General features: G+C 45.0%; 2 protein-coding genes across 2 annotated transcripts; one reads left to right on the forward strand and one right to left on the reverse strand.

Annotated features, from left to right (window-relative positions):
* Positions 1-4,806: 4,806 nt before the first annotated feature.
* CHMP1B (charged multivesicular body protein 1B) lies at positions 4,807-11,848 on the reverse strand. Its single transcript, XM_072981529.2, has 8 exons — positions 11,705-11,848; positions 9,221-9,318; positions 8,122-8,268; positions 7,626-7,694; positions 7,416-7,523; positions 6,594-6,637; positions 6,099-6,171; positions 4,807-5,486 (listed from the first exon to the last, which is right to left on the reverse strand). The coding sequence occupies exons 1-8, from the start codon at positions 11,718-11,720 to the stop codon at positions 5,442-5,444; spliced, it is 600 nt and encodes a 199-aa protein (XP_072837630.1). The 5' UTR covers positions 11,721-11,848; the 3' UTR covers positions 4,807-5,441.
* Positions 11,849-12,919: 1,071 nt separating this feature from the next.
* LOC110086643 (DNA excision repair protein ERCC-6-like) lies at positions 12,920-21,702 on the forward strand. The gene is made up of 2 exons (XM_020807707.3): positions 12,920-13,078; positions 17,207-21,702. Exons 1-2 carry the CDS (start codon positions 13,035-13,037, stop codon positions 21,039-21,041), a joined length of 3,879 nt encoding a protein of 1,292 aa, XP_020663366.3. The 5' UTR covers positions 12,920-13,034; the 3' UTR covers positions 21,042-21,702.
* The last annotated feature ends 2,905 nt before the right edge of the window (positions 21,703-24,607 follow it).

The raw sequence follows: 24,607 nt of genomic DNA on the forward strand, positions 1-24,607 counted from the left end.
GTTTCTCATGGTTGCAAAGGTTGAAGTGCACCAGGTGGAGGGAGAGGCAGAAAAAGTTCCTTTGGAAAAGTTACTTGGCTTAGAAAAGATCTCCTGGAATTATCAGCCAGGGTGGCCAATGAATTTGGTTGCTTTGTGTGTGTGTAAGAGAGAGAGCGTTAACCTTTCTAAGCTGTGGCAAGGAAACACCTACCATGTGAAATGTTGTCATGACAGCCATACAGAAAAAAGGTAGCTGAGAAAACTGAATTTATAACTATGCATTTAAATTTGAAAATTTGCTTCCTCCATGATTTTTTTTCCTGACCAGAGAATAAGAATAAATCACGTGCTGTCAAGTCAGTTCTGACTTATGTTGACCCTTTCCAGGGTTTTCCAGGGAAAGTACTCAGAAGTGCTTTACCCTTCCATTCCTCTAGGGGCAACCTTGGGACTGTGCAGCTGGCCCAAGGTTACCCAGGCTGGCTCTTCTCTCTGGAGGCACAGAGGGGGAATTGAACTCCCAACCTCTGGCTCTGCAACCAGATACCTAAACCACTGAGCTATCCAGCTAGCCTGACCAGAAATAAAAACCCTCTCTGAATCATGGATGGTTTTTGCTTCCTAATTCGAATATATGCCAATATGGCTCAAACTGGCTTCACCTACCATCTGCTGGATGCTGTCCAGTGGGGTAGGATTACAACTCCCATCATCCTCATACAGCGTAGCTCCAATAATACATTTGATTGACACCCCAAATGGGGAGAGAACTGAGTTAAAAAGTAAGAGCCGGGCCCAAGTGATCCCATTTGAAGTATCAAAAAAAAATCCAGATGGTGATATTGGTCCGTTGACTCTCTTTCAGCTGCCTCTCCTCTGCTGAAGTGTCGTGAGACTCAAACTGGCTGACCCCCAACCTTGAATTGCTCCGAGGAAGAATAGGATAAAAAATAGAAAACTGCAGAACTTTCATTTTTATCTATGGAAGTAATTCAAGGGGCTGACACTGGAGGACAGAGTCATTTTCTATTGTCCATGTGTGAGGGATGACCAGGAGATCTCCCCTCTCTTAGGGTACTTGAATATGCTTATTTTCCTAATTAATTTGCTAAAGAATTGTAGCTTTGACTGCTCTGTTGTTATTATGGTTTCTCTTCTTCCCTGTACGTTTACTGGTCTTTCAATTAGGGAACGTCTCACTTTGATTCTTGCCTTAATTGTCTATATTTTCCTGCTCTCTCTTTTTTTTTCCACATTTAGCATCAGTTATTACTTTGATTGATTCTTTCCAAAAAGGTGGCGCTGAAGGAGAACTTCATGGATAAAACCCTGGACCGCTAGAAAAAGGAACAAGCGGGTCCTCGGTCAAATCAAGCCTGAGCTACTGTATCTCTGGAGGCGAAAAGGATGAAACTGAGGCTGACTTACTTTGGGCACATTGTGAGAAGGTAAGATTCTCTGGGAAAGACAATAATGCTGGGAAAAGTTGAAGGTAGCAGGAAAAAGAAGAAGACCGAATACAAGATGAACCAACTCCCTAAAGGAAGAGCTTGCTGTGCAGGGCTGTTGAGGACAGGACGTTTTTGAAGATTGCTCATAAGATCAATGACAATTAGTTAGGTGTGGATGGTTTCAGCCCTATCTCCAGCCTTCTTTATTAGGTGAGACCTTCTGTTTGGAATCGAACAGCCGTAGACAGTCCTTCCCACCCGCCCTCTATCGCTGATGGAGAACATGTGAGGCCAGGAAAAAGGAAGGGTGCTTCTCTTTCCCCCCTTCTTGTCCTCCGTGCAGAGTGCGTGTTAACTTACATAATGGGCTATGAAAAAGCCAAATCATCAGAAAATATGGGTTCAGTCCAAAGGCTAGGAGAATCTTCGGATGAAACCTTGATTCAAGATTTGAGTAGGAGCCACTGTGTCTCTGGATGATGATCAGGCTCTTACTCTTTTCCTTTAGGTCAGGGTTTTTTTGTTTTTTTAAGAGCAGAGAACAGTTCGTTATCATCCCACCAAGCACCAGGTTTTTGATGCTGTGAGTAGCAAGTGGTGTGCTTTTCAGAGAACGCCTGCGTACGTACACATCCGCAAGGATTGAGCATGACTTTGCTAACAGAGAGGACCGAAAGGTCAAGACGAAGTCTGTTGGCCCGCTAACATACTTTCCCGGGGGGGGGGGTAAAAGGGCTTGGGCGGGTGCTTGAAATTGGTTGCAGATGGCCCCGATGCGCCTTTGGCCTTTCTTGGAGTGGCCAGGCCAGGAGGCTTCTCGAAAGAAGACATGCTTCCGATACAAGGGAAATCCGTCCACCTCCTTCTGCATTCAGCAGAGCTTAGGGACTCTTCGGTTCAAATGTTGGCTCTGCTGTGGACTCACTGGGGTTTGGAAAAGTTATTTTTTGGACGGCCAAACTCTCCAGGCTGCATATGGCCATGCTAGCTAGGGGGGTGTTATGGTGTTCTGTTTTTCTCTTAGCTACAGAAAGGACTGCAGGTAAACTAAAAGGGCACAAGGGAACCTGAGGGTGGTGGCAGATGTTATCAGAGTCCGTGTTACATATAAAGTCCTGGGTCTTTGACCCTGTGCGCCCAGGACGACTCCACCAAAGACTGAGAGTTCGATTCCCCCTCTGGGCCTTCTTGACAGGGGCTGGATTCAGTGATCCAGCTCTGACGGTCAATGATGATGATGATGATTAGAGATCTCTAACTCGACCCACCTTTAGCTGCACTTCCACCTGTTACTGGAGTGGAGGTCTTGGTTTGTTTAAACCAAAATAATACAAATCTCTCTCTCTAAAAAAGAAGAAATAATCACCTTATAATAGCTGTATGTTATTCTCGTTGAGTGCCGACAGGTCAAAACCAGCTTATAGAGACCCTAATAAGGCTTTCAGAGTAGATGAAATGTTTAAGGAGTGGGTTTACCCGTTCCACTCCCCCAGCCAGTTTCCATGGCTGAGTGGGGATTCGAACACAGGCCTCCTGAGTCCTAATCTGTCACACTATCTACTACACCACACTGGGTATGCAGTAACCCTATAAAATGCTTATTATGAGGATTGATTTTGAAATATATATATACATGTCTTTTGATATACGGGTGGATAGGCAACTCTGAAGATGTTAAAATGTTCTTAAATTTAAAACTAAAGCAGTTGGTGGGTGAGGATGATAGCCAATTAGAAGTTGAAATAAGCAGCTTAGAATTGTTCGATGTGAACCTATTTTAGTAAGCAAGTAAAACAGTCGCATTTAAAACAGCTGAATGGGAAGCAGGGTAAGGACTAAATCTTGAATAGGCAAGTAACAGGACTGGGTGTTCTCCGCCTTGGTTATTCAAACAAACTTCAACCAACAGAAAGTAAGATCTTATGCTCCCCTCTGCTGGTTCTATCAGGAAAATGCAAGTAGACTGGAATAGGGAAAATGGGAGTTTTTATTACAGTATACAAGTCTTCTTCTTCTCCTTGGTTCATCATAATCACCGTTGTCTTCTTAGAACTGTACAGTTGGAAGGGACTGTCTGGATCATCGGGTCCAGCCCTCATCAAGGAAGCCCAGTGGGGGAATCTAGCTCCCCAGCCAGATGCTTAAGACCACTGAGCTATCCCGTCATGTTTTATTTAGTGGTTCCCAACTTTGGGTCCCCAGATGGTCTTGGACTACAACTCCCAGAAATCCTGGCCAGTACAGGATTTCACGGATGTGATCTAATGGTTGTTGTGGGTTTTTCTGGCTCTTTGGCCGTGTTCTGAAGGTTGTTCTTCCTAACGTTTCGCCAGTCTCTGTGGCTGGCATCTTCTGAGGACTGGAGTAGCACCTTCGTTTGAGTACCCATAATCACCCATCCCCTGAAAAGGACAAAAGCTGATCCCACAGCTATAAATACTCAATTCCCAGACAAACTGCACCAGAGCACAGAGTGCTACTCCTGTCCTCTGAAGAGGCCGGCCACAGAGACTGGCGAAACGTTAGGAAGAACAACCTTCAGAACACGCCCAAAGAGCCCGAAAAAACCATATCTATAAACCACCACCCCCAAATCAGTATCAGGCCAGGGCTGGACAAATCAAGGAGCAAGTACCCAGTAAATCCCCATGTTTGGGCTACTCATCATCTCCTATCATTGCCTACCGCAAAGAGTTCTTGTGAAGCCTGAGGAATGGGGGTAGCATGCCCTGGTGGATTCACAAGGATGAGCAAAGAGTTTGTCTCCATGTGTTGTCAGACTGTAATGCCCCAGATCCCTAAGCAGCCCAGCCAAGGTGAAGGAATGCCGGGATGATGGTCCAACGTCATTATCTACAGTGAGACTCGCCTTACCTATGGTGGATGAGGATAAAAGAATAAGACCCATAGTCTGCCATGGAAATGGTCTTCTTTATAAATGTTGGGCCCTACTGGGATTTGGTAAGAATCTTAATATATTGGCTACAAACTAAAGAGCCCTAAGGATTGTTTCATTTGTGCTTAAGGAAATAAATGAAATAATTTAAATTTAATGGCACTCCTTAAAATAGCACTTTGGTCAACATTTGAGGACAGGTTAAGGGACTGGGCCATTAGAGAATCTGTGTCCAATATGACAGCAGCCATTAGATTACTTATATAGCCAAGGCCTGGAAAAAAGTTCATAATATTTTATTAAGGGAAAAGTATATCAGGGTAATCCCATATTCCTTCCCAGAGTAACTGCCATTTTGCCACAATACATCCCAACTTTTTTGGGATTTTAATGGGCTTTTAAATAGCATTCCTGAAATTTAACTGTTTTTTGAAGAAGCGTTCCTAATTGCCATATGTATTTCACGGACAGCTAGGGTAAATTATTGAAAAATATATTTTATTCCGTTAGCACTGAAGTTGATGGAAGCCAGCTTTCAAGAATGAGGACAGCATAACAACTATTGTTTTGATTTAAGTCTGACTTGTTGTTTTATAACATATAGGAAAGTTTACCAGTGAATATTTAAACAATACATAATACACACGAACAACGTATTCTGTCCAACTGCTCCTGGCCTTCAAGAAGTGAGAGAATTAAATCAAGAGTGAACAAGACACCCCATCTCAGTTACTCAGATGTAGATATTATTCATAATTTAAAACCCTGCTGCATAATTTAAGGTTATATATGCTTAAAATGCTGCTCTCTTCTCAGTCTGATATGTGATACTTCATAAGACTGAAATTTTAATCTGGATCTTTGCAAAAAATAATCCTCAGTTTCAAAAAGGTACTCTGCAGGATTCTTAAAAATACACCAAAGGACACACAACCATCGAGACAACATGGTTTATAGAAAGAGCGGCAAGGGAAGAAAGGAGAGATAAAGGTTCATTAGTTTGCTCTTTAAATATCTAAGCAGATCACAGAGAGAAGTCCTGGTTAGGCTCTGATTTATGTACACAATGCTTTGGAAGCAAACACCGAAGACGGCAGATCCAGTGCTTTCTGTTACACTTGATCACGAAGGCGTGCAAGTCTTTGAGAGAGCTCGTCCTGCAGAATTCAAAACAACCAAGACATATGATCAATTTGCTGTGAAAGGAAACCAAGCCTTATAACTCTACCACATCAACAGCTGAAGAAAAGAGAGGCTGGGCCCAGCAAAAGGCACAGCACCACCTCTTAACTATAAACAGAACTCTAAACTGGGCTTCTAAATTTATAAGTAAATTTCCATTAGAGGTGGGTCCAAATATTTAGGAAACTAGCCAAGGCAGAACTTGTCAAAAATGGCCTTCAAGAATATACTTCCATAGGTAGGGATTTAGTATCTTAACACTTCGTACCCTCATTTCTTTTCCTTTCTGGGCTGTTGCCATATACAGTAGGACCCCCCCCCCCCATATCCATGGAGGATTGGTTCCAAGCCCCCCCACCCCAAGATGCTGAAAACTGCAGACAATAGCAAATGCTATACACAGCATGGTAAAAGGGGGAAAAACCCAGAAATAAATATTTTTTTTATTTATTTAATTTCTATATCACCCCATTAGTGCAGTGCACTATTCTAGGCAGTCTTACAACAAATGAAAAACAGGTTTATTTGTTTTTTATGAGAGCAGGGGAAGATATAGCAAAGGAGTTTTTTTTTTAAAAAAAGCCTACCTGTTCTGTTGATGCCACACTTGTACCAACCGAACCTGTTTGTCCTTGAGGTAGTTCCATGTTCAGGTCAAGGCTAGTTGTGCAAAAGGAGGAAGATGAAAGACAATTAGATGCTGAGTCAAGACAAATCCACTTACCGCCTTATCTTCCAATCCACAAGTTCACCTCACTGCGGAGGTCATGGCTTAGGTATTCTCTTTCTACAGGGGTGAGGAATTTTGGTCCTCCGTACATTCCCGGACTGTAATTCTCATCATCCTTCCACCCTGAAGCTGGTGGGAATGAAAGTTCAGGAGCATTTGTGACACCCCTAGGTTTCCCAGTAGGAGGATAAGGGGCAAAGGCTTTTTAAAAAAAACACAGTGCGACACTGTCATGAGTCTACCACATTGTTTACAGTCTTCTTACTGCACCAGAGAAAGCCTTGCAAGTGTTGCCTCCCGAAGGGGAAAATGTCATTTGAGTACCCATAATCTCAGCCTTGCACCCACTCACCCAGCTTCGTCGGCCATTTCTTGCAGGAGCAGATCCACTTGGTTCTAGGGGAGGGGGAAAAAAAGAGGATTAAGTCAGTCCAAAATGTAACACAGAAATGCAAAGCAACTGAAGCGACGCTTTCAACTTTGTGCACCGGAAGGATCTACCACACCCACACAGCAAACGATTGCTCATTTGAAATGAATGAAATTCCCTTATGCAGCACAGAAGTTTCTGGGACACATTCTAGGGTCACGGGATATATAGGAAAATATTTCAATGAGACGCAATGGCAGACCGGCCCTTTTCAGCCACACCAGAGACCCTGGTGGCTACCTAAGGATCAGAATCAACAATGGTGAGCAAGTTGCCTTTCAAGCAAAGTCTGCTGCCATTTCTCGTTTGCCCACTGCTAAATCTTAGGAGAAATATCCAAAGCAGCTCAAGGTCCTCCAGACAGTTTAAAAAACACTATATTCTTTTGATAGTGTTTCACTATCTGGTTCACACAGAAACTGTCCAGCTCTGGGATGGAAGAAAGAGGAATTTCTTAGATTCAGAGACTAAAAAAAGATACACTTAAAAAAAACCCCAATAAATCCCTGACTTCCAAAGCCAGAATGACCATCAGCCAAACTGTCTGGGGAATTCTAGCAATTCTCATTCAAAAAAGTAAGTCTCCAAGCTCTGCTCTTGGTCCGGCCAGCTTTTTTCTCTGAAAGCCTCTCTCACAAGGATCGAGAAAGAGAGACCATCTGTAATGTACGAACTGGTTCTGGGAGGCAGCTGGACAAAACCGGCAAGTTCCTGGCAAGTGACTCTGCCGGAACAGAGGCTTACCTGCGGTGTTGTCAGTGTAGTCGTACTGCTCATTGTGTCTTCCATCTGTGCCGTCTGAACATCTAAGGTTTCAAACTGCTGCTCAAATTTGTCCATCAAGGCAGAGATCTGTAGAGACGCAGACAGGGTTAAACCAAAAACTGAACAAGATAAAAGGTGCATGATTAATAAGGTCAGGGGAGAATTAAACACCCCAGTTTGTGAGTTTACCTTTTCTAAGTTCATACTTTTCAAGGTAGCGTCCATAGATTTAACTACTCCGGCCATCGACTTTGTAACCTAGGGAGGAAAAAAACATACATGGTAAACACACCTTTATTTACATTAAATGAAAAACCAAGACAGAAATAAAATCACTGCCAGTGATTGCCCTATCTTGAGTAGCTGCTTCTTAAAGAGACTTGGGGTGGGAAAATTCTCTAAGACAGTAAGGTGAACATGTGAAATCCCACAGATTTCGGTCATAAACTCTGGAAACCCTGTGGATCTATGCCACGCTAGCCTCAAAACTTAGAAAGTTGCCTTGTACAAGCTCCAGCCACCGATCCACAGAGCTTGGTGATGTGCCATAACTAACAACCGTTCTCGAACTTTTAAAGCCCCGCAAACAGACTGAACCAAGGACCTCGGCATACAGAGCCGCTACTCGACTCGTGAGCAATAGCTCCAAAAATGCTGCGTACAGGAACACAGGAGAGATGCTGACCTTGCCCATGGTGACCGCTGTCTGAACTCTCGCTGCGACAGCATCCACCCGGGCGCTCATGCGGAGGAAGTTGATGGCTTGGTTCTTCTGCCGGATCGCGTTCTCGGCATGTATCCTCGCAACCTCCGTATTGCCCTTCTGAATTGCCTTTTAAGGAGAAGAACACAGCTTGTCAACAACTTTAGTGATGCGACTCTAGAACAGCTGCTGGCTTTCGAACGATAAGACAGCTTCAGGTGCACACATGGCTATAAACTAGATGGCAGTGCAGGCTGGGCTGGGCAAAGTGTAGCCTTCCAGATGCTATTGTCAGCCCTAGCCAGCACAATCAAAGGCAAGGAATGGGAAAAACCCAGCACTTTGCCCACTCCTGGCAAAGCCTGACAGTCATCCAACTAAGGTGGCCAATGATAGACAAAACAGCAGGAAGATGAGAGATGGGCACACACCGATGGTTCGGCAGTTCGTGCTGGCTTGTTTATTGGCCAAACAGGGGTCTGGCACTTCTTCTGAATGGTGGTCATTTAGAGGTAGCAAAGCAAAGTGTAGCAGCCCGGCTTCCATGCTCCGCCTCCTCCAGGCACCCCTCTGAGTGGGAAGCACCAAGGGCCTGTTTGGCCAATAAACAAACCAGCAGTTTGTATCCATCTCTAACCAGCATCCAAGTTCACAACAGTCCTGGAAACACTCGTGGAGTTCAGAAGTGATACACGTGAGTGGATCTGATCCCTGAAGTGGTTGATTTAAAGAACCTCTGGCCAGTCATTTGTCTTTTGTTTAGAACTCACAAAACTCAACTCTTCCCCTGGCCAAACCCACTTGGAAAGCTACTTTGGACCTTTAAACAGGATTAATTCTCAGCCACTGTCCAAATATATTTGGGTTGTGCAGACAATATTTCAGCCTAGCCTGAGAAACTAAGCTAATGTGTCTAGCTTTTAAAGTTAGCACATCATAGCCAAAAAAAGTATCTCCACTATTACTGTCCCTTAACAGAGTCTACTTGTGTACACTTATGTAAAGTTACTAGAGAAGACCTTGTTCGCTCATTGTTATACAGAAAACAGATGAAACACACTGGTTTGTTCAACGTTCTCACCTTCTTAATTTTGGCCTTTTCAACTTTTTCTTCTTTATCACACCTTTTGGCATTTCGGCTAAGCTCTTTGGCAGCAAACTTCAGATTAAAGAGATGTTCTGTAGTTCAAGTTAAGGATAAGGCATCAAGTAACATTATGACTGAGAACACAAGTGACCTTTTTTGACATTCAACCACTTCATCCATGGAGCTACATCAAGAGACTTTTGCGCACAGAACTCTGACATTGAGACAGCGCACTGAAATCCAAACCTCAGATGCTGTATATGGAGGAAACTGTGTAGCTTTCATTTCCATTTTAATATATACAATAGTTCCAAAAGTTTAAAGCAAATAGAAAAAAGCCCCTAAAAACACATTACTGTATTAAGGAAGATATATGGTAAAAAGAAAAATCTATAGCTACATATACAATGTAAGTCATGGGTCTTCCACTCCCCCCCCCCCCAATGTTTTCTCTTCCTCTTCCTTTCAAACACTAGTTCTGTTACTAAGTTTTCATAAAGTAACCTGCAGATCTCAAGCAATTAAATTGCAAATACTCTGAAAAGCTCCGTATACCAGGTATGGAATCTTTTCCCCCATGGCATTAGAAGTTGGAAACTCTTTATTTGTTAAAAGCACAGCATTTCCTGTTTAGAAGCAATAAACTTACTCGCAGTAAGGCAAAAGAGAATACATCATTTTTATGTTTGAAAGGTATCGGCCGCCTAGAGTAGTCCACCACGACTAGATAGGCGGGATATAAATTAAATAAATAATAATAATAATAATATCAGCTCCTCTCCAGGGCAATTACGAGGTTGCAGCAAACAAAGGCTCTAAATCCTGTTGATCTCTATTTCCTTAAACTATCTGTCCAAAAATAATGTACTTGTGGACAGAAGTACCACATCTGTTTCAGTCAGTGTTTCTTTTCTTTTTGCCTGGGGAATGAATCCAAAATCAGTCTGGCCATTAAAAACAGCCACAAAATCCAGAACATTCCAAAAAGTGGAAGGGAAAAAAGTTGCTAAGAGTTGCTCACCCAGGTGTGGCGGTTTCTTAAAACAAATAATGAAATAAAAATGTTTTTTTTTTTAAATGAGAGACTGTCTCTGCAGTTTTGTATACTCCCTGCTAGATTTACATACGGTCTTTTAATGAGCTGCCCGGTCTCTTTTCTAGGGACAAAAATGAAGTAAAAATATTTGAAATAAATAAACGCAGAGCACCACAGGGAAAACGGAACCAGGAGGTATGATTTTTATCCCCAATTGTTACAAATGGTGGAAGACTGAAACAGAAGAGGGAAAAACAGCATCAACTTCTAGATGCCAAAGGCAAGAGATGCCATCACGATGCATCATTAGTTGCTACTTTATGAGCCATCATGTGAGAGGCATTAGACCAGGAAGTTGAACCAGAAGGGGAGAAAAGCCGGGCTAGTATCAATTCCACTGATTCAATGGATCTACTATAGTGCACTAAGCAACAGAATTTCACCCCCTGTTTTGGATTGACACATATTAAAAAAAGGAAAAAGAACAGCTTAAACCAGGAAGTTTGTATGGCGGCCACTAAGTCCTGTGCACAGGCACTGAAGTACAATGAAGTTTTGTACAGAAACGCCCTGGTTCTTGATTTGTGGGCTACAACTCTTTGTGATTTCCTGTTCTCTACACAAATACACCTCTGTGGGTATTGTGTTGCCGGCCTGTAGCAGACAGGCAGAGCGGGCTCCGTTCTCCTCAAGCTGTGTACCGACAAATAATTTAAAATCTTAAAAACGCTTTTAAGCTGCTTATATTATTTACTTAATTCAAAATACTATATCTATCTTTACCCGAGGCATCTGAAGTCATTAAAAGGCAAAACCAGAAACGACACATATCGCACGATAATAAAAGAGTCCAACAAATGACGCGTTCAAAATGGGGACCCACATCAGCACCCATGTTTGGGTCCCTGCCAAGATGGTGTGTATGTGTGTGTGTGGGTTTCAGGGCCTCCGGAGAGGTTTGGACTGGCCGGAGGGCTGGCTCAGCCCCCCCCCCGACCCCAGTGGGCCCAGCTGGTCAGCCCCTGTCCTTCCTCCTGGCCTCCCTCACAGGGTTGTTGTGCATACCGAACAGGGGAAGGAAGGCGAGACGCCCGCAGAAGGCAAAATCCCCTCAGGAAACCTCTAGTCGGGGACTCACCAACGAGGGGGGGTGTCCCATGGGGCTGCCCCCCTCCCACCAAGAGGGCGCCCCCTTCCCTGTCATTGGGTTTAAGGGACCTCATGCAATTGGGGGGGGAGGAAGTGGCACACTTCACACACACACACTCACACAGTCACACTAACACACTATCTCTCTCACACACACACTTACTGTGGGGGTGTCCTAAGAGCCCCCTTCCCTGACTGGAGGGATTTGGGAGGGCTTGTTGTGGAGTAGCCCCGCCCCCCGCCCCTGTCAATCAAGCTCGCCCCCTCCCCTCGGACGCCCCCCCCAAGGATACTCTCCATGGCGGACATGGCGGCGCTTGGGATCGAGCGCGGCTCCCTCTCCTCCGAATCCGGGGTGTTGTTGTCGCTTTTTTTCCCCTCTTACTTCCTGCTTCCGCCTCCTTCGCCGCCCAGCCCGCCCCCGGCATCCGGTCACGTGGCCCCATCGGGCCTGGAAAGAACGGCTGGAGGATCCGAGGGAGACGAGCTGGATGGCCGGGGAGGGGGTAGAAAGAGCCTTCTAGGGAGATACAAATGCGCCTGCGCCGCAACCCCGAACCAATGACAGCGCTGCTCTCTGCCCACGCCACGCACAAGGGGCCAATCGCTTCGCCCCGCCTCTCTTCTTTCTTCCCGGCCGCTCTCAGCCAATCGGGTGTCGTCTTGCAGAGGGCCGTTACGGCCGCTTAAAGGGGCCGTGCCTTTAAAATGAAAATACCGTAACGCCTGTGAAAAGGAGCAAAGGAACGACTCGAATTACTATATAATATTGGTGTGTTGGATCCATAAAAGGCGAGGGTGGATTGAAGGGGGGGCGGGGGCTGTGGCATTATAGGTTGAGGTCCTGGGGCGAAATTGGGGAACGAAAAGTAACTAGTAACTAATTAGTAAGAGTCAAAACAGAAGTAACGAGGGGCCCCAGCCAGGGACTTTACTCTCCGGTAAAAGGTTGTAGCATTGCAAATCCACAATTTCCGCACCCGGCTTCATTCAGCTGTGTGTGTGTTCCGTGCTGTCAAGTCGGGACCGACTGACAGCGACCCTGGCAAGGCTTTTCAAGGTAAGGGAGAGATGGCACGGGGGAGATTCGAACCCAGGCCTCCTGAGTCCTCGCCAGTCATCCCACCGGACATTTCGAGTCTCTGAACTAGAACGAATATGCTTTGGCTGGAGGTGAGAGTTGGGCAACGAGTCTGCCTTTCTGTGGAGCGCGAGGAGGAAATAGAAATGCACCCATCCATCCAGAAACTGACACCCTAATAATACTCAATTTGACGGTTTCAAGGTGCTACACAGGACTCTTCTTTCTATTTGGGAGGGGAGACGGAGAAGAAACCCGGAATCACGTCCTCCAAACCGTTGACTTGCTCCTCTACTTTTTTCGTCTCTACGGAGAGGCAGCCGAGTGTCAATGACTGGCATAAACATGAATGGGCGAGGCCCCGCTTTCTTGTGAATGACGACATCCACAAGGGGGGGGGGAAGCAAATTTGAGCCGCTGTGAATGGCTAATGGCCCTCCAGAAATTTACATACTGCTGCGTGATAGGCTTAGAGAGGCGGGGCGAAGTCCTGGCGCGCAGGTTTGAATCTACGCGAAGTGTTTCTTTCCCGTTGCTCAGTCATGGCCGAGTTTGCGGATCCTGCCCAGGCGGAGCAATACCGGAGGTAAATGAAGCACTTACTGCACCGGATTTGGGGCGGGTGGATCTGCATATATGTATATGAATTTAATGTTTACTCGAATATACAAATTTTAAATATTTAATGTTTATTTAAATATTTAATGTTTACTCGAATATATAAACATTAAATATTAAATAAACATTATATATGTTTATTTTGGACACTTTTCGCCTAATCCTTTTTACCACGAATGACTAATATTCAGCTCAGAGGCTGGAAAATTATTATTTTTTAACTATAATTCCCAGAACACGTGTGCATGGGGGGAAGTATTTTTTAAAAATCCTAAACCAATAAACAAAAATATCTTAACAACAACTTATTTTAAAACCAAAATACTTAGGTTTTGGGTTAAAACTTGTATCTGTATTTATATAATACCAGTCAATGTTTTTTATAATTTTGACTGACTGGTGTTTTGAAAGAATAATAAATATCTCTGTTTTGGCTATGCAGGTTAAATCGAAACCTAAAGTAAAGCCGTTATTCACTTTCTTTGGTTTTCTCAACCATTCAGAGTAGTATGTTTTTCAATGCCATGCCGTGAGCTTGCGCTGCTGTTGTCTCTCTGGTTAGGACTTTATGGGCTCTACTCGTGGATTTTTGGTTTAGAAAGGAAGGATGCAGCTGTGCTAAAGGGGGACATAAGGATAAGAGAGATTGAGGGGCTTGGAGTCACATAGTACACCTTGAGGCCAAATGGGGATTTGAACCCATGTCTCTCCAGCTCCAACTATAATCTGTTAGACTTACCTTGTGATTTTCAACCAGTGGGGCGTGATTTGCAGTTTGTCTCTGTCCTAATCTGGGCACATTCTGAGAAGTCAGGATTCTCTGGAAAAGACAACCATGCTGGGAAAGTTGGAAGGGAGCAGGGAAAGAGGAAGACCCAATACGAGATGGACTGATTCCCTAAAAGAAGCCACAGGCTTGAATTTGCAAGAGCTGAGCAAGGCTGTTGAGGACTGTACATTTTGGAGATTGCTCATTCATTCATGAGGCCGTCATGAGTCAGGGGTGACTTGATAACGCATAACAGCAACACCCGTCTTAAAATGGAATGTAAGATCCGTAAATCAGCGGTACCAGGATTAGGATATCTGGGATGATGTGTGTAACTTTAAAATGTATATTTAGCACTATAACATTTACTTGGAAAGCTGAGAACAATAATGACATGTTTTCCTAGTGCATAGCTTGTTGTATCACTCAGTCTTTGCTGGAATGTGGCATAATGATACCCAGTGTGGTGTAGATAGAGTGATAGACTATGACTCAGGAGGCCTGGGTTCGAATCCCTGCTCAGGCATGAAAACTCACTGAGTGAGCAGAACGGGTAAACCACTGCTTAAATATCTCCGATACCTTGGAAGCCCTTATCAGGATCGCTATAAGTTGGTTCATTTTGAAAAAGTTCAGAGATGGCTTGTCCTCAGTGGCAGTATCTCCGATAAAATTATTGGAAGAGGAATGTCTGAATGGCTTATAAGTTTGGAATGCTTGTCAAAGAGGATCAAGCCTAAGAAAGTTTTGAACCCCAGTTTTAACCACTGTATCAAATACTTCAGCTTTAGATAACAAACGGATGTTGGAACATTAAAAGGTTTTGTAAAACTAAGTAAAATAAATATGCAAAAATGAAATTACCGTATTTTTCGCACCATAAGACGCACTTTTCCCCCACAAAACAGGGGGGTGGAAAGTCTGCGCATCTTATGGAGCGAAGAAAACGGATTATATTTTCCTGTTTTCTTCTCCTAAAAAATTGGTGCGCCTTATGGAAAGGTGCGTCTTATGGAGCGAAAAATATGGTAAGCTATGGTAAAGGGAGTTAAGAACTTCCAGTTCACAAGCCTCCCACAACTCTAAATCACCGCACACAAATTAGTAGCATTTATTTATAAGGACACGTTCACTGTCCTATGCTCTAATGCTATGTTACACAAAAGGTTTAGAGTGCTGAGTTCTTTATTGCTGGTTGTCAAAGGAGGAAAGGAGGGGGAATCTACCTGTCACCCACAAGTCTTGGGCTTTGTCTTAAAATGGAGCACATGTTCCATAGGTGAGCAGTGCCTCCATTTGGATAAAGGATAAATTTGGCTAGACATTTTAAGCCACCGAGACTGTATTAAACTCGGTTCCAAGAGGGCACTTGGGGCCTTAATGAACCGGAGAGTCAACTAGCTACCTTATGAGTGCTGGCTAACCCAACAAGAAGATGGCCATGTTTTCTAACTCCCTTTTCCCAGAGCCTAGTGGTATAGTGGTTAAACTGCAGTACTGCAGTGAAGATTCTGCTCACCACCTGAGTTCGATCTCAGGCTCAGATAGCTGGACTTTTCTCTGGAAACTCTTTAAGACAGCAGCCACCTGAGGATAGAACTGCAGGTCAACCATACAGCCGTCAGCGGAAGCATAGAGACCGTCCCAACGGACGCATCAAGAGCAACAAAGCTCGATATTGATGGTGAGGTCCTCTAGCCAAAGCAGTGTGGGGGGCCCTTCTCCGACCCTTGGAGGTAGAGAAGAAACGCCAACCCTGTTCCCTGCTGTTCCCTCAACATCACAGCAGCCCCTCCCCAATACTGGGCAGGAACCCTTATAGATGGAGCAAGAGGAAGGAAGAAAAGAATGGGAGAGGCCACAGTGCTTGTTTGCCTGAGACCCACATCTGGCCAGGAAATGGACGAACAATGGCCGGTCATCATCATTGCTGTTCGGTCCTTCCTCAAAGAGGCTGTGGTCCTTCCCGCCCCCCATCTCCCCGCTGGAAGGGCTTCTGCAGGGCAAGGGGAGGCTGGGGGGGTAGGTATTCCAGCCACCAGATGCAACTGACCAGATGCAAAAGCCCCAATAAAGGTGGGGGCAGAGAAATGGTTAATGCAGGGGTTCTGTGCAGGCTGGCAAACGTCCTTGTCCGGCGATAGATCATCCCCCGAAGGGCCAAATGTGGAGTTTTCGAAACGACAAAAAAAGCTATACCTTTAGCAAGCTTTCAAGTTGTTTTCATCCTAGTGGGCTTTGCTGGAGCTTATGCGGCAGCTGCTCGAGTCTTCTGAGTCATCGAGGCCCTTATTTCTACCCTGGCCCTGGATTTAATGCCAAGGCACTGTGGTTTAAAACACCTAGCAAAATTTATGGATTTCCATCCCCTCCCCAACTTTCCTTTTTTTTAAAAAAAATGTCTCATGAGATTTCTGGTGAACATGAAAAGTCATGTATTTTGGGAATTTGTAATTGAGCCTGATAAAAGTATTGCCCACCTGTAGGTTTTGAAGTGTGTCTTATTCCTGTGCAGCAATTAAATCCACTTTCATTTGAGATCTTAAAGTAGATTAGATGAAACATTAGGTAGATTAGCAGCATAAACCTTTGCAGATCTACTCAGAAACAGGTCCTGTTTCACTCAATGTAGCCTTGCAGCTTTCATCAATGAATAATCATCATGTGCTCTCATGTCAATCCTGGCTTATAGGGACCCATTTCCAGGGATTTCCAGACAAAGAATACTCAGAAGTGCTTTACCCTTCCCTTCCTCTAGGGGGCAACCTTGGGACTGTGCAGCTGGCCCAAGGCCACCCAGGCTGGCTTTTCTCCCAGGAGGCACCGAGGGGGAATCAAACTCCCAACTTCTGGCTCCACAGCCAGATGCCTGAACCACTAAGCTAGGATGCACCTAAAGTAATTAATTTCCATTGGTCTTGGGCTGTCTCATTGAGCTACAGGCTTTTTCGATCTGTTTTCTAAAATATTTTACATATTAGATTTTGATTTTTCTTCCAAAACTGCTGTGTATGTGTATGTGTAGGTTGAAAGTATAAATATAAAAGTAGTGACTAGAAAAATTTAATGCAAATGATGCTAGACTGTTATGGAGTGTATCTAGTTTTTTTTTTTAAAAAAAATTACGTTATGGGCCTTAGGTTCTTGTTCCGGGAGAAAGATGAGATGCCACTCTAAATAAATAAACCTTGTAAGCATAATTGTTGGGTGAACTGGGGGAAAAAAACTGGAGCAGCTGCCTTTCCCATGTGTATGCTGTTTTGTTTCACTGTTTTTGCATTTCTAACTTGTGTGGTTTTTTCTCTCTCTCTCTCTTTCTCTTTACAGCTATGTTTCCAGAGGGAAGCAGGAAGCGAGAGAGGGCAATCTGGAAGAATCCATCAGATTATTCAAACAAGCCCTTGAAATCAATTCCAGCGAAAAGTTGATAAAGAATATAGCGAAACTAGAGGAGGCCCTGGCTTCACTGGTCTTGGATCAGGAGGAGGATGATGACTTTGTGGATGTGTGCGGGAGCGGACTCATGCTGTACAAGGACATGCACGAGAAGCTGTTTCAGCACCAGAGAGAAGGCGTTGCTTTCTTGTACCGTCTGTACAGAGAGGGAAAGAAAGGTGGGATCTTAGCAGACGACATGGGCTTAGGCAAAACGATTCAAGTCATTGCTTTCCTCTCGGGCATGTTTGATGCAGAACGGGTCCGATCCGTGCTGCTCATTGTGCCGACCACCCTCGTCAGCAACTGGGTGCGCGAGTTTGCCAGCTGGACTCCAGGACTGCGCACGAAAGTCTTCCACGGGACCTCCAAGGCTGAGCGCACCAGAAATCTAGAACGGATCCAGACGCGGAACGGAGTCTTGGTCACGACGTACAACATGCTTCTGAACAACTGGCAGCACCTCGCTAGTTTCCGGGGAAAGGAATTTGTCTGGGACTACGTCATCCTCGATGAAGCCCATAAGATCAAAAGCCCCTCCTCGAAAACTACAAAAGCGGCGCACGCCATCCTTTCTAAAAACCGCGTTCTGCTCACGGGAACGCCGGTCCAAAACAACCTGAAAGAACTGTGGGCCCTCTTTGATTTTGCGTGTCAAGGTTCCCTCCTAGGGACCAGCAAAACCTTCAAGATGGAGTATGAAAATCCCATCACGCAAGCGAGGGCGAAAGATGCCACGCCAGGAGAGAAAGCGCTGGGGTATAAGATGTCTGAAAATTTGATGTCCATCATCCAGCCCTATTTTCTAAGACGGAGCAAGGAGGATCTGCAGAAGAAAGCGCTAAAAAGCAGCCTTCCTGAAAATCAGAGTAAGGGCGCTGCTCCTGCCATGCCTTCTCTTCCCAGAAAAAATGACTTCATTGTGTGGGTTTACTTGGCACCTGTGCAAGAGGAAATCTATAGGAAATTCCTCTCCTTGGACCATATCAAGGAGGTGTTGATGACCACACGTTCCCCGCTGGCTGAACTGAATATCCTGAAAAAGCTGTGTGATCACCCCAGGCTTCTGTCCACGCGGGCGTGTAGTCAACTTGGTCTAGAAGCGTCCGGTTATAATGAACTGGATGGCAGTGAGAATGAAGCCGACGCGCGTCTGAGCATTGACAAGAACATCGAGCATGTTTCTGATGAGATTTTGATGAAGGAATCTGGAAAGTTAGGTTTCCTTGTGACCCTGCTGGAGAGGCTGCAACGGGAAGGACACAGAACGCTGGTTTTTTCCCAGTCGAGAAAAATGCTGGATATTATCGAGCGCATCTTAAGGCGCCGGTGCTTTAAATTCATGCGCATTGACGGGACAGTGACTCATTTGACGGAACGAGAGAAAAGGATCAGTGTGTTTCAGAATAACAGGGATGTCTCTGTCTTTTTGCTGACGACTCAAGTAGGCGGGATCGGCTTGACCTTAACAGCTGCTACCAGGGTGGTGATTTTTGATCCTAGCTGGAATCCAGCGGTGGACGCTCAAGCCGTGGACAGGGCTTACAGAATTGGACAACAAGAAAACGTTGTGATCTATCGGCTCATCACCTGCGGAACCGTAGAAGAGAAAATCTACAGAAGGCAGATCTTCAAGGACGCTCTAATACGGCAAACCACGGGGGACAAAAAGAACCCATACAGATATTTCACTATGCAAGAACTTCGAGAGCTCTTCACGCTGGAAGATACTCGTAGTTCGTCCACGCAGCTTCAGCTGCAGTCTCTGCACGCTACTCAAAGGAAGACGGATAGTCGGCTGGATGAGCACATTGCGTACCTCCACTCCCTGGATATATTTGGCCTCTCCGACCATGACCTTATGTACGCCCATGAAACGGTCCATGAGGATGAAGCTGAGAACGAAGATGCCTACAGGTACATAGAGCACAGAGTCCAGAAAGCGCAAGAGTTGGTACAGTTGGAATCGCAACTGAAGGAGCAGCTGTTGGGGAACGTTCAAAACTCAACCGAAGGGGCATGGCTGAAAGAAATGGAATCGGCCACTCAGCCAAAGAGGAAACCACAGAAGGCTCCTCAGAACCATTCGCTTGTCCCCCCGGCATCCATTGAACCCACCAATGCTGAAGTTGTCAATCTTGTAACTGAAGAGGATGACAATGACTATGATGAAGTTATCAACATCAGCTCCAAAATAACAAGTCTGCTTATTGAGGATGTAGCTGAAGAGCAGATACTTCTGGACACATCTAATTTGAGCAGGTCATCCTCCAGAAGTCTAGTTGTTGAGGATGTGGCTGAAGAGCAGATGCTTCAGGACGCATCTAATTTGAGCAGGTCACCCTCCAAAAGTCTGGTTGTTGAGGATGTGGCTGATGAGCAGATACTTCAGGATGTATCTAATCTGAGCAGGTCACCCTTCAAGAAGAAAGGACGCCGATCAAGCCGTTTACATGCACCTAAGCGAGAAGGTGATCCAAGCAACATATCCCCATTTCCTGATGCTCCCTCACCTGACAAGGAAAACTGCAGTCCAGAATCTAACGTGATCTCCCATCACCCAGCTTCCCAAGAGGCGGACAAGGATCAAATGCTTTGGAACAAAACTAACATGGAGATACCACTCTGTAAGGATGAAGGCAGAGAATCAGTTGATTTACAAGAATATGGGCAAAACCAGGAAGTGAACACTGTAGAGTCTTCTCATCCTGTCGATTCCTTATCTGTTGAGGAAAACTGCAGGTCTGGATCTTCTGGGACCTCTGGTGATCCACCTGCCGAGGGAATCAGCAAACCGGAAGATGCCCAAATGGTGTCATTTCAGCAGTCCTTTGAATATGTTTCTGGAGATGAGAAGCCACAGGCCCAAGCTGAAATGTCTCTCGATGTTCCTACGACCCCACATGGCAAGGCACGTGAAATGAATTTGCTGGATGCGGCAACGTCGTTTCAGCTGCAGACCCATAAAATGTCAGAGGGGAGTGCAGTGCAGAAATCCGGAACGGATGAAAAGGCATTGGGAAGTGAAGGCTTTGCTGCTCCTCTTTCATTCCAGGCTGATTTCAACCTTATTTTGGAGTCTTCCAAAGAGATGCTACAAGACAGATCAACTAAAGAAATGTCACTGGAGGAGGATATAGAAAATGAGGGATTTCAGCTGAAACTGGACATGTCTATGTCTCACTCTTGGGGAGGAGAAAACAGAAGTGGGAGAAGCCTCCAGGTTAGCAAAAGTCTTGGTTCTGTGCTTGCGGACAACTCTAGAGCCTCTGATGGGTTGATGGACAACAGCGAGACCTCTTTCACCTATAAGAAGAAACCTGTGAGAAGAATCATTTCAGATGATGAAGAGGAAGATGAGAGTCTTCTAACAGAACGGAATGAGAGTGGGCGTCGCAGAGAGACATCTGCCATGAACCCTCTGAATGGAAACTATATGTCAACCCCAAAGTCCGAGAGACCTCTGGCCGATCTTTGTTTCTCTCCGATGGTGAACAGCGGGAAAAGAAGGTCTATTGCTTCCCGGCGATCCCTTGCCAATCTTGTTTTCGATGAGGTGGAAGACATGGTAGAAACTGTCGAATATACTCATGATCTGATGAACTTAGAAAGTGAATTAACCCGAGGGGACAGTGCTCAGGAGCTGATGGAGTTAGAAGAGGAACTGCTGGATGGCGAGTCAACCTCTGAGAACAGCTTGAGTTGTGCGGGCTCTCCAGGGGATTGAGTTTTCTTTTCGACTCTCCTGAAAAAAAACACACCCTGATTTTTTCATGTTGCCTAGGAGAAAAGGCAACCCCACGCTTCCTTGAGCTGCCCAACCGGCCCAGATGTTCTTCAATGGTTTGTACTGTTGTTTCAGAGGGAAGAAACGAAAATTGCACCATCCTTTGGATCCTGAGCTGTACCTTGAAATGTGGAAGGGAAGGATCTTGTTCCCCCTTGAAGACTCACCTGCATTGTTGGGCATAAGCTCTTGTGGAATGTGATCCAGATATATCTGATGAAGTGGGTTAGTAAGTCTGCAAGGGCTTACGCCAAGTAAAATCTATTATCATTCAAGTGTCACAAGGCTCGTTTGTTCTTGATGCATCAGACCACAGGGACACCTCGGATATCTTACATCAATGCACTTTTTTTAATGCATACCATTTCACAGATTATGGAGAAGCTATAACAGATTTGCACCTGCTTGGCAGTTTTGTGCAGGAGAAGTGGGAAGATGGATGTTCTTGCTGATGGGAATGTTTTCCAGGAATTCTTCTCCAGAGAGTAAGACTATGTTTGGTTTATTTTGGTGTGCAGTCTGCCTCCAAGTCAGATCATTGCGACTTTTAAGAAAAATTAGCTGCTGTTGGTTAAAAATACAGTTCCTTTTACCTTGCAAACCCACCGTGTCCCCTGTTGTCTTGGGTCACCTTTGAGTTGTGAAGTCAGATGTGTGTGTCTGAATGGAGAATTTCTTCTAGGCAAGCCATAAATATCTTGTTGAAAAAAACAACCACAGCAATTAATTTATGTTTGGGTGAGATGTGACTAACTGATGGGGGGGGGAGTTTGGTCCTGGCATTTTCCCTTTCTTGGTGTCTGTGAACACTGGTGAGCCCAAGAGGGGATCATGTAGACCATCTGGATGGCTGCCATTGGGGACTGTCAACATGCAAGCTGGCTTTTACTATGGAAAGTTTAGAATCTGTTTTGCATGATGGCAATGGAACCTTTCCTGGCATTTTGAATCATGGACGCAGAAACAATATCCCACATTTCATAAACCAGAGGGGTGTGTGAGTGTGTTTAAAGGATTAAATTTTAATATTGTGTCACCTAGCAGAAGTGGGAAGAGGCTGTGCAAACAAGTTACATGTGTAATTTGGTTTTGCAAACAGTTGATGTTCTGCTGGTTGCAAGATTCAGGGAGCCGATACCCTAGTCCATAATATTCCTCCTTCCCTTTCTCTCCTGAGCTGCTTTCTGTCTGGTCCTACATGTATATGCTCAGAAATTAAGTCCACTATCAACAGGACATGCTCCCAGTTAGTTTCCAAATAAGTTACGATGTTAGTCTGTCTCAACAAAAGGAAACAGAAGAGGAGGGAACCTAAAATATTGTAGCATTTTATAGGCTACCGATTTTTATTTCCATGAAGGTTTTTGCCGATGAAAGTCCACATCCTCAGACCCTGGAGTACAAAGACACGGCCAGTAGATTTATATATATTTCCCCATCACTGACGGAGGATACAGATAATAGACAAAGTGAAAATGGTTCATTAATACAGGAATGGGACTGTCTGGCTGTATATTACTTCAATTTGCAGGTCCTGGTCATTGCAAGAGCTCCTAGTTAGAATGGGCATGACACTGCAAGTATTAGCTCAGCGGCTCCCAGCCTTGGGTAATCCAAATGTTCTTGAACTGCATTTCCCAGAACCCTTCACCACCAACTAAGCTAGCCAGGGTTTGGGGAGTTGGAGTCTAAGAACATCTGGATGACCCAAAGTTGGGAGCCCCTTCATTAGCGGATTGCAGAGGCCTGGAAGTTGGTGTTCTCCAAATTCTACTGCATACCATTCCTTGAGATTTCTCAGTGGCCAGGGATTCTGGAAGCTGTGGTTCCAAAGATGTGGCCCCATTTCAGGTCAAGATGGATCAGGGACCCATGAAGACTGTTCCTCCTCACCTAGAAGCCAAATTAATTTCCACTCCATTTCATGAAACTGCACAAGGACGTACTGTATAGCTGCCTAGAGTGGTCCGGCGGGCCAGATAAATCAAATAAAGAAATAAAAGTTTCCAAAATTCTTCCAATGCTCGTAGTTGTAGCTGAAAGGATCATGTTTTTTTTTAAGAATAAGCAAAGATGTGCTGATAATTATGGCTAAAAAACAAGCTCTGCCCTGGCTGGAGCACAACTGCTGAAATAAACGAAGCTCGTCATGGATAGAATCGTAGAACAGCAGAGCTGGAAGGGACCCTCTAGATCATCAAGTCCAGCCCCTTGTCAAAGAGGTACCACAGGGGAATCGAACTCTCAGCCTCTCCTAAACCACCGAGCTACCCAGCAGTTAGGTTACCAATAGAAGTCATAATTCGTTTGAGTTAGCGTACTCTAGCTGGGGCTGACAGCTGAAATGACTCCTAAAATTTGCCCCAAAGCCATTAATTGCATCAGGAGAAAGGGGAAACCAATTTGCCACATAAACATAATCCCCTCGGGTCTGTTTGAGATTTCAAAAGACTTAGAAAAAAAAGAGGAAGGAACAGGAGGTGCTAGTTGGTTTCTGTTTGCAAAGAAAAAAAGAAAAGGGTACTTCTAAGGCTTTGAACAATGTGGCAGATGTTGCCAAAATTCTCTTTCTATGGCATATTATAGAACTATAGTGGTAGAAGGGATCCCAAGGGTCCCTAGGTTCAAACACAGCCCCACTAAGGCAGGAAAGTTGCTGCTAAAGGATTGCTAACAAATGGCCATCTAATGTTTGTTTTAAAATATCCAGCGAAGGTGAGGCCACCACCCCCTGAGGCAGTCCATTCTCTTGATGAAGAAGAAATTCTTCCTAATGTTCAGGTGAAATCTCATTTCTTCAAACTTGGGTGCATACGTCACAGCAGCTTTTGCAACACACAACATGGAGTTGGGGGACAAAAATAATGAGGGGGTGGTAGAGAGGGGCAAGCTGGCTGGATAGCTCACTGTGTTAGGTCTCTGGCTGCAGAGCTAGAGGTTGGGAGTTTGATTCCCTGCTTGTGCCTCCAGGCAGAACCAGCCTGGGTGGCCTTGGGCCAGCTGCACAGTCCCAAGGTTGCCCCTAGAGGAAGGGAAGGGTAAAGCACTTCTGAGTTCTCTCTACCTGGAAAAGATACCTGTTAAGCTATCCCTATTACATCCTGAGCCTTTCTGTCTTTAAAAATCCAGAATGGCTCAAGGATCAAACTTACAATTAGAATAGACCTCCTAGGAATCTCATATATCCAATGTCTCAATTCTAGCTGAAATGAACAAAGGGATTTTCCCCCCAAGAAGGCAACTCAGTCCTAAAAGTATCCTGTTTCAGCATGGGCAGTTGGACTGCAGTTCCCATCATCCTTGGGTGTGCTGGCAATGGGAGATGCAGTCCAACAGTACTTGATGCCTAAAGAGAGCTAATGGTTGTTGTGGGTTTTTTGGGCTCTTTGGCCATGTTCTGAAGGTTGTTCTTCCTAACGTTTCGCCAGTCTCTGTGGCCGGCATCTTCAGAGGACAGCAACCTGTGCTCTGGTGTAGTTGGCTTGGGAGTGCAGTATTTATGGCTG

This window comes from Pogona vitticeps, chromosome 11 (assembly GCF_051106095.1).
Source record: "Pogona vitticeps strain Pit_001003342236 chromosome 11, PviZW2.1, whole genome shotgun sequence".
In the NCBI taxonomy this organism is placed as follows: Eukaryota; Metazoa; Chordata; class Lepidosauria; order Squamata; family Agamidae; genus Pogona; species Pogona vitticeps.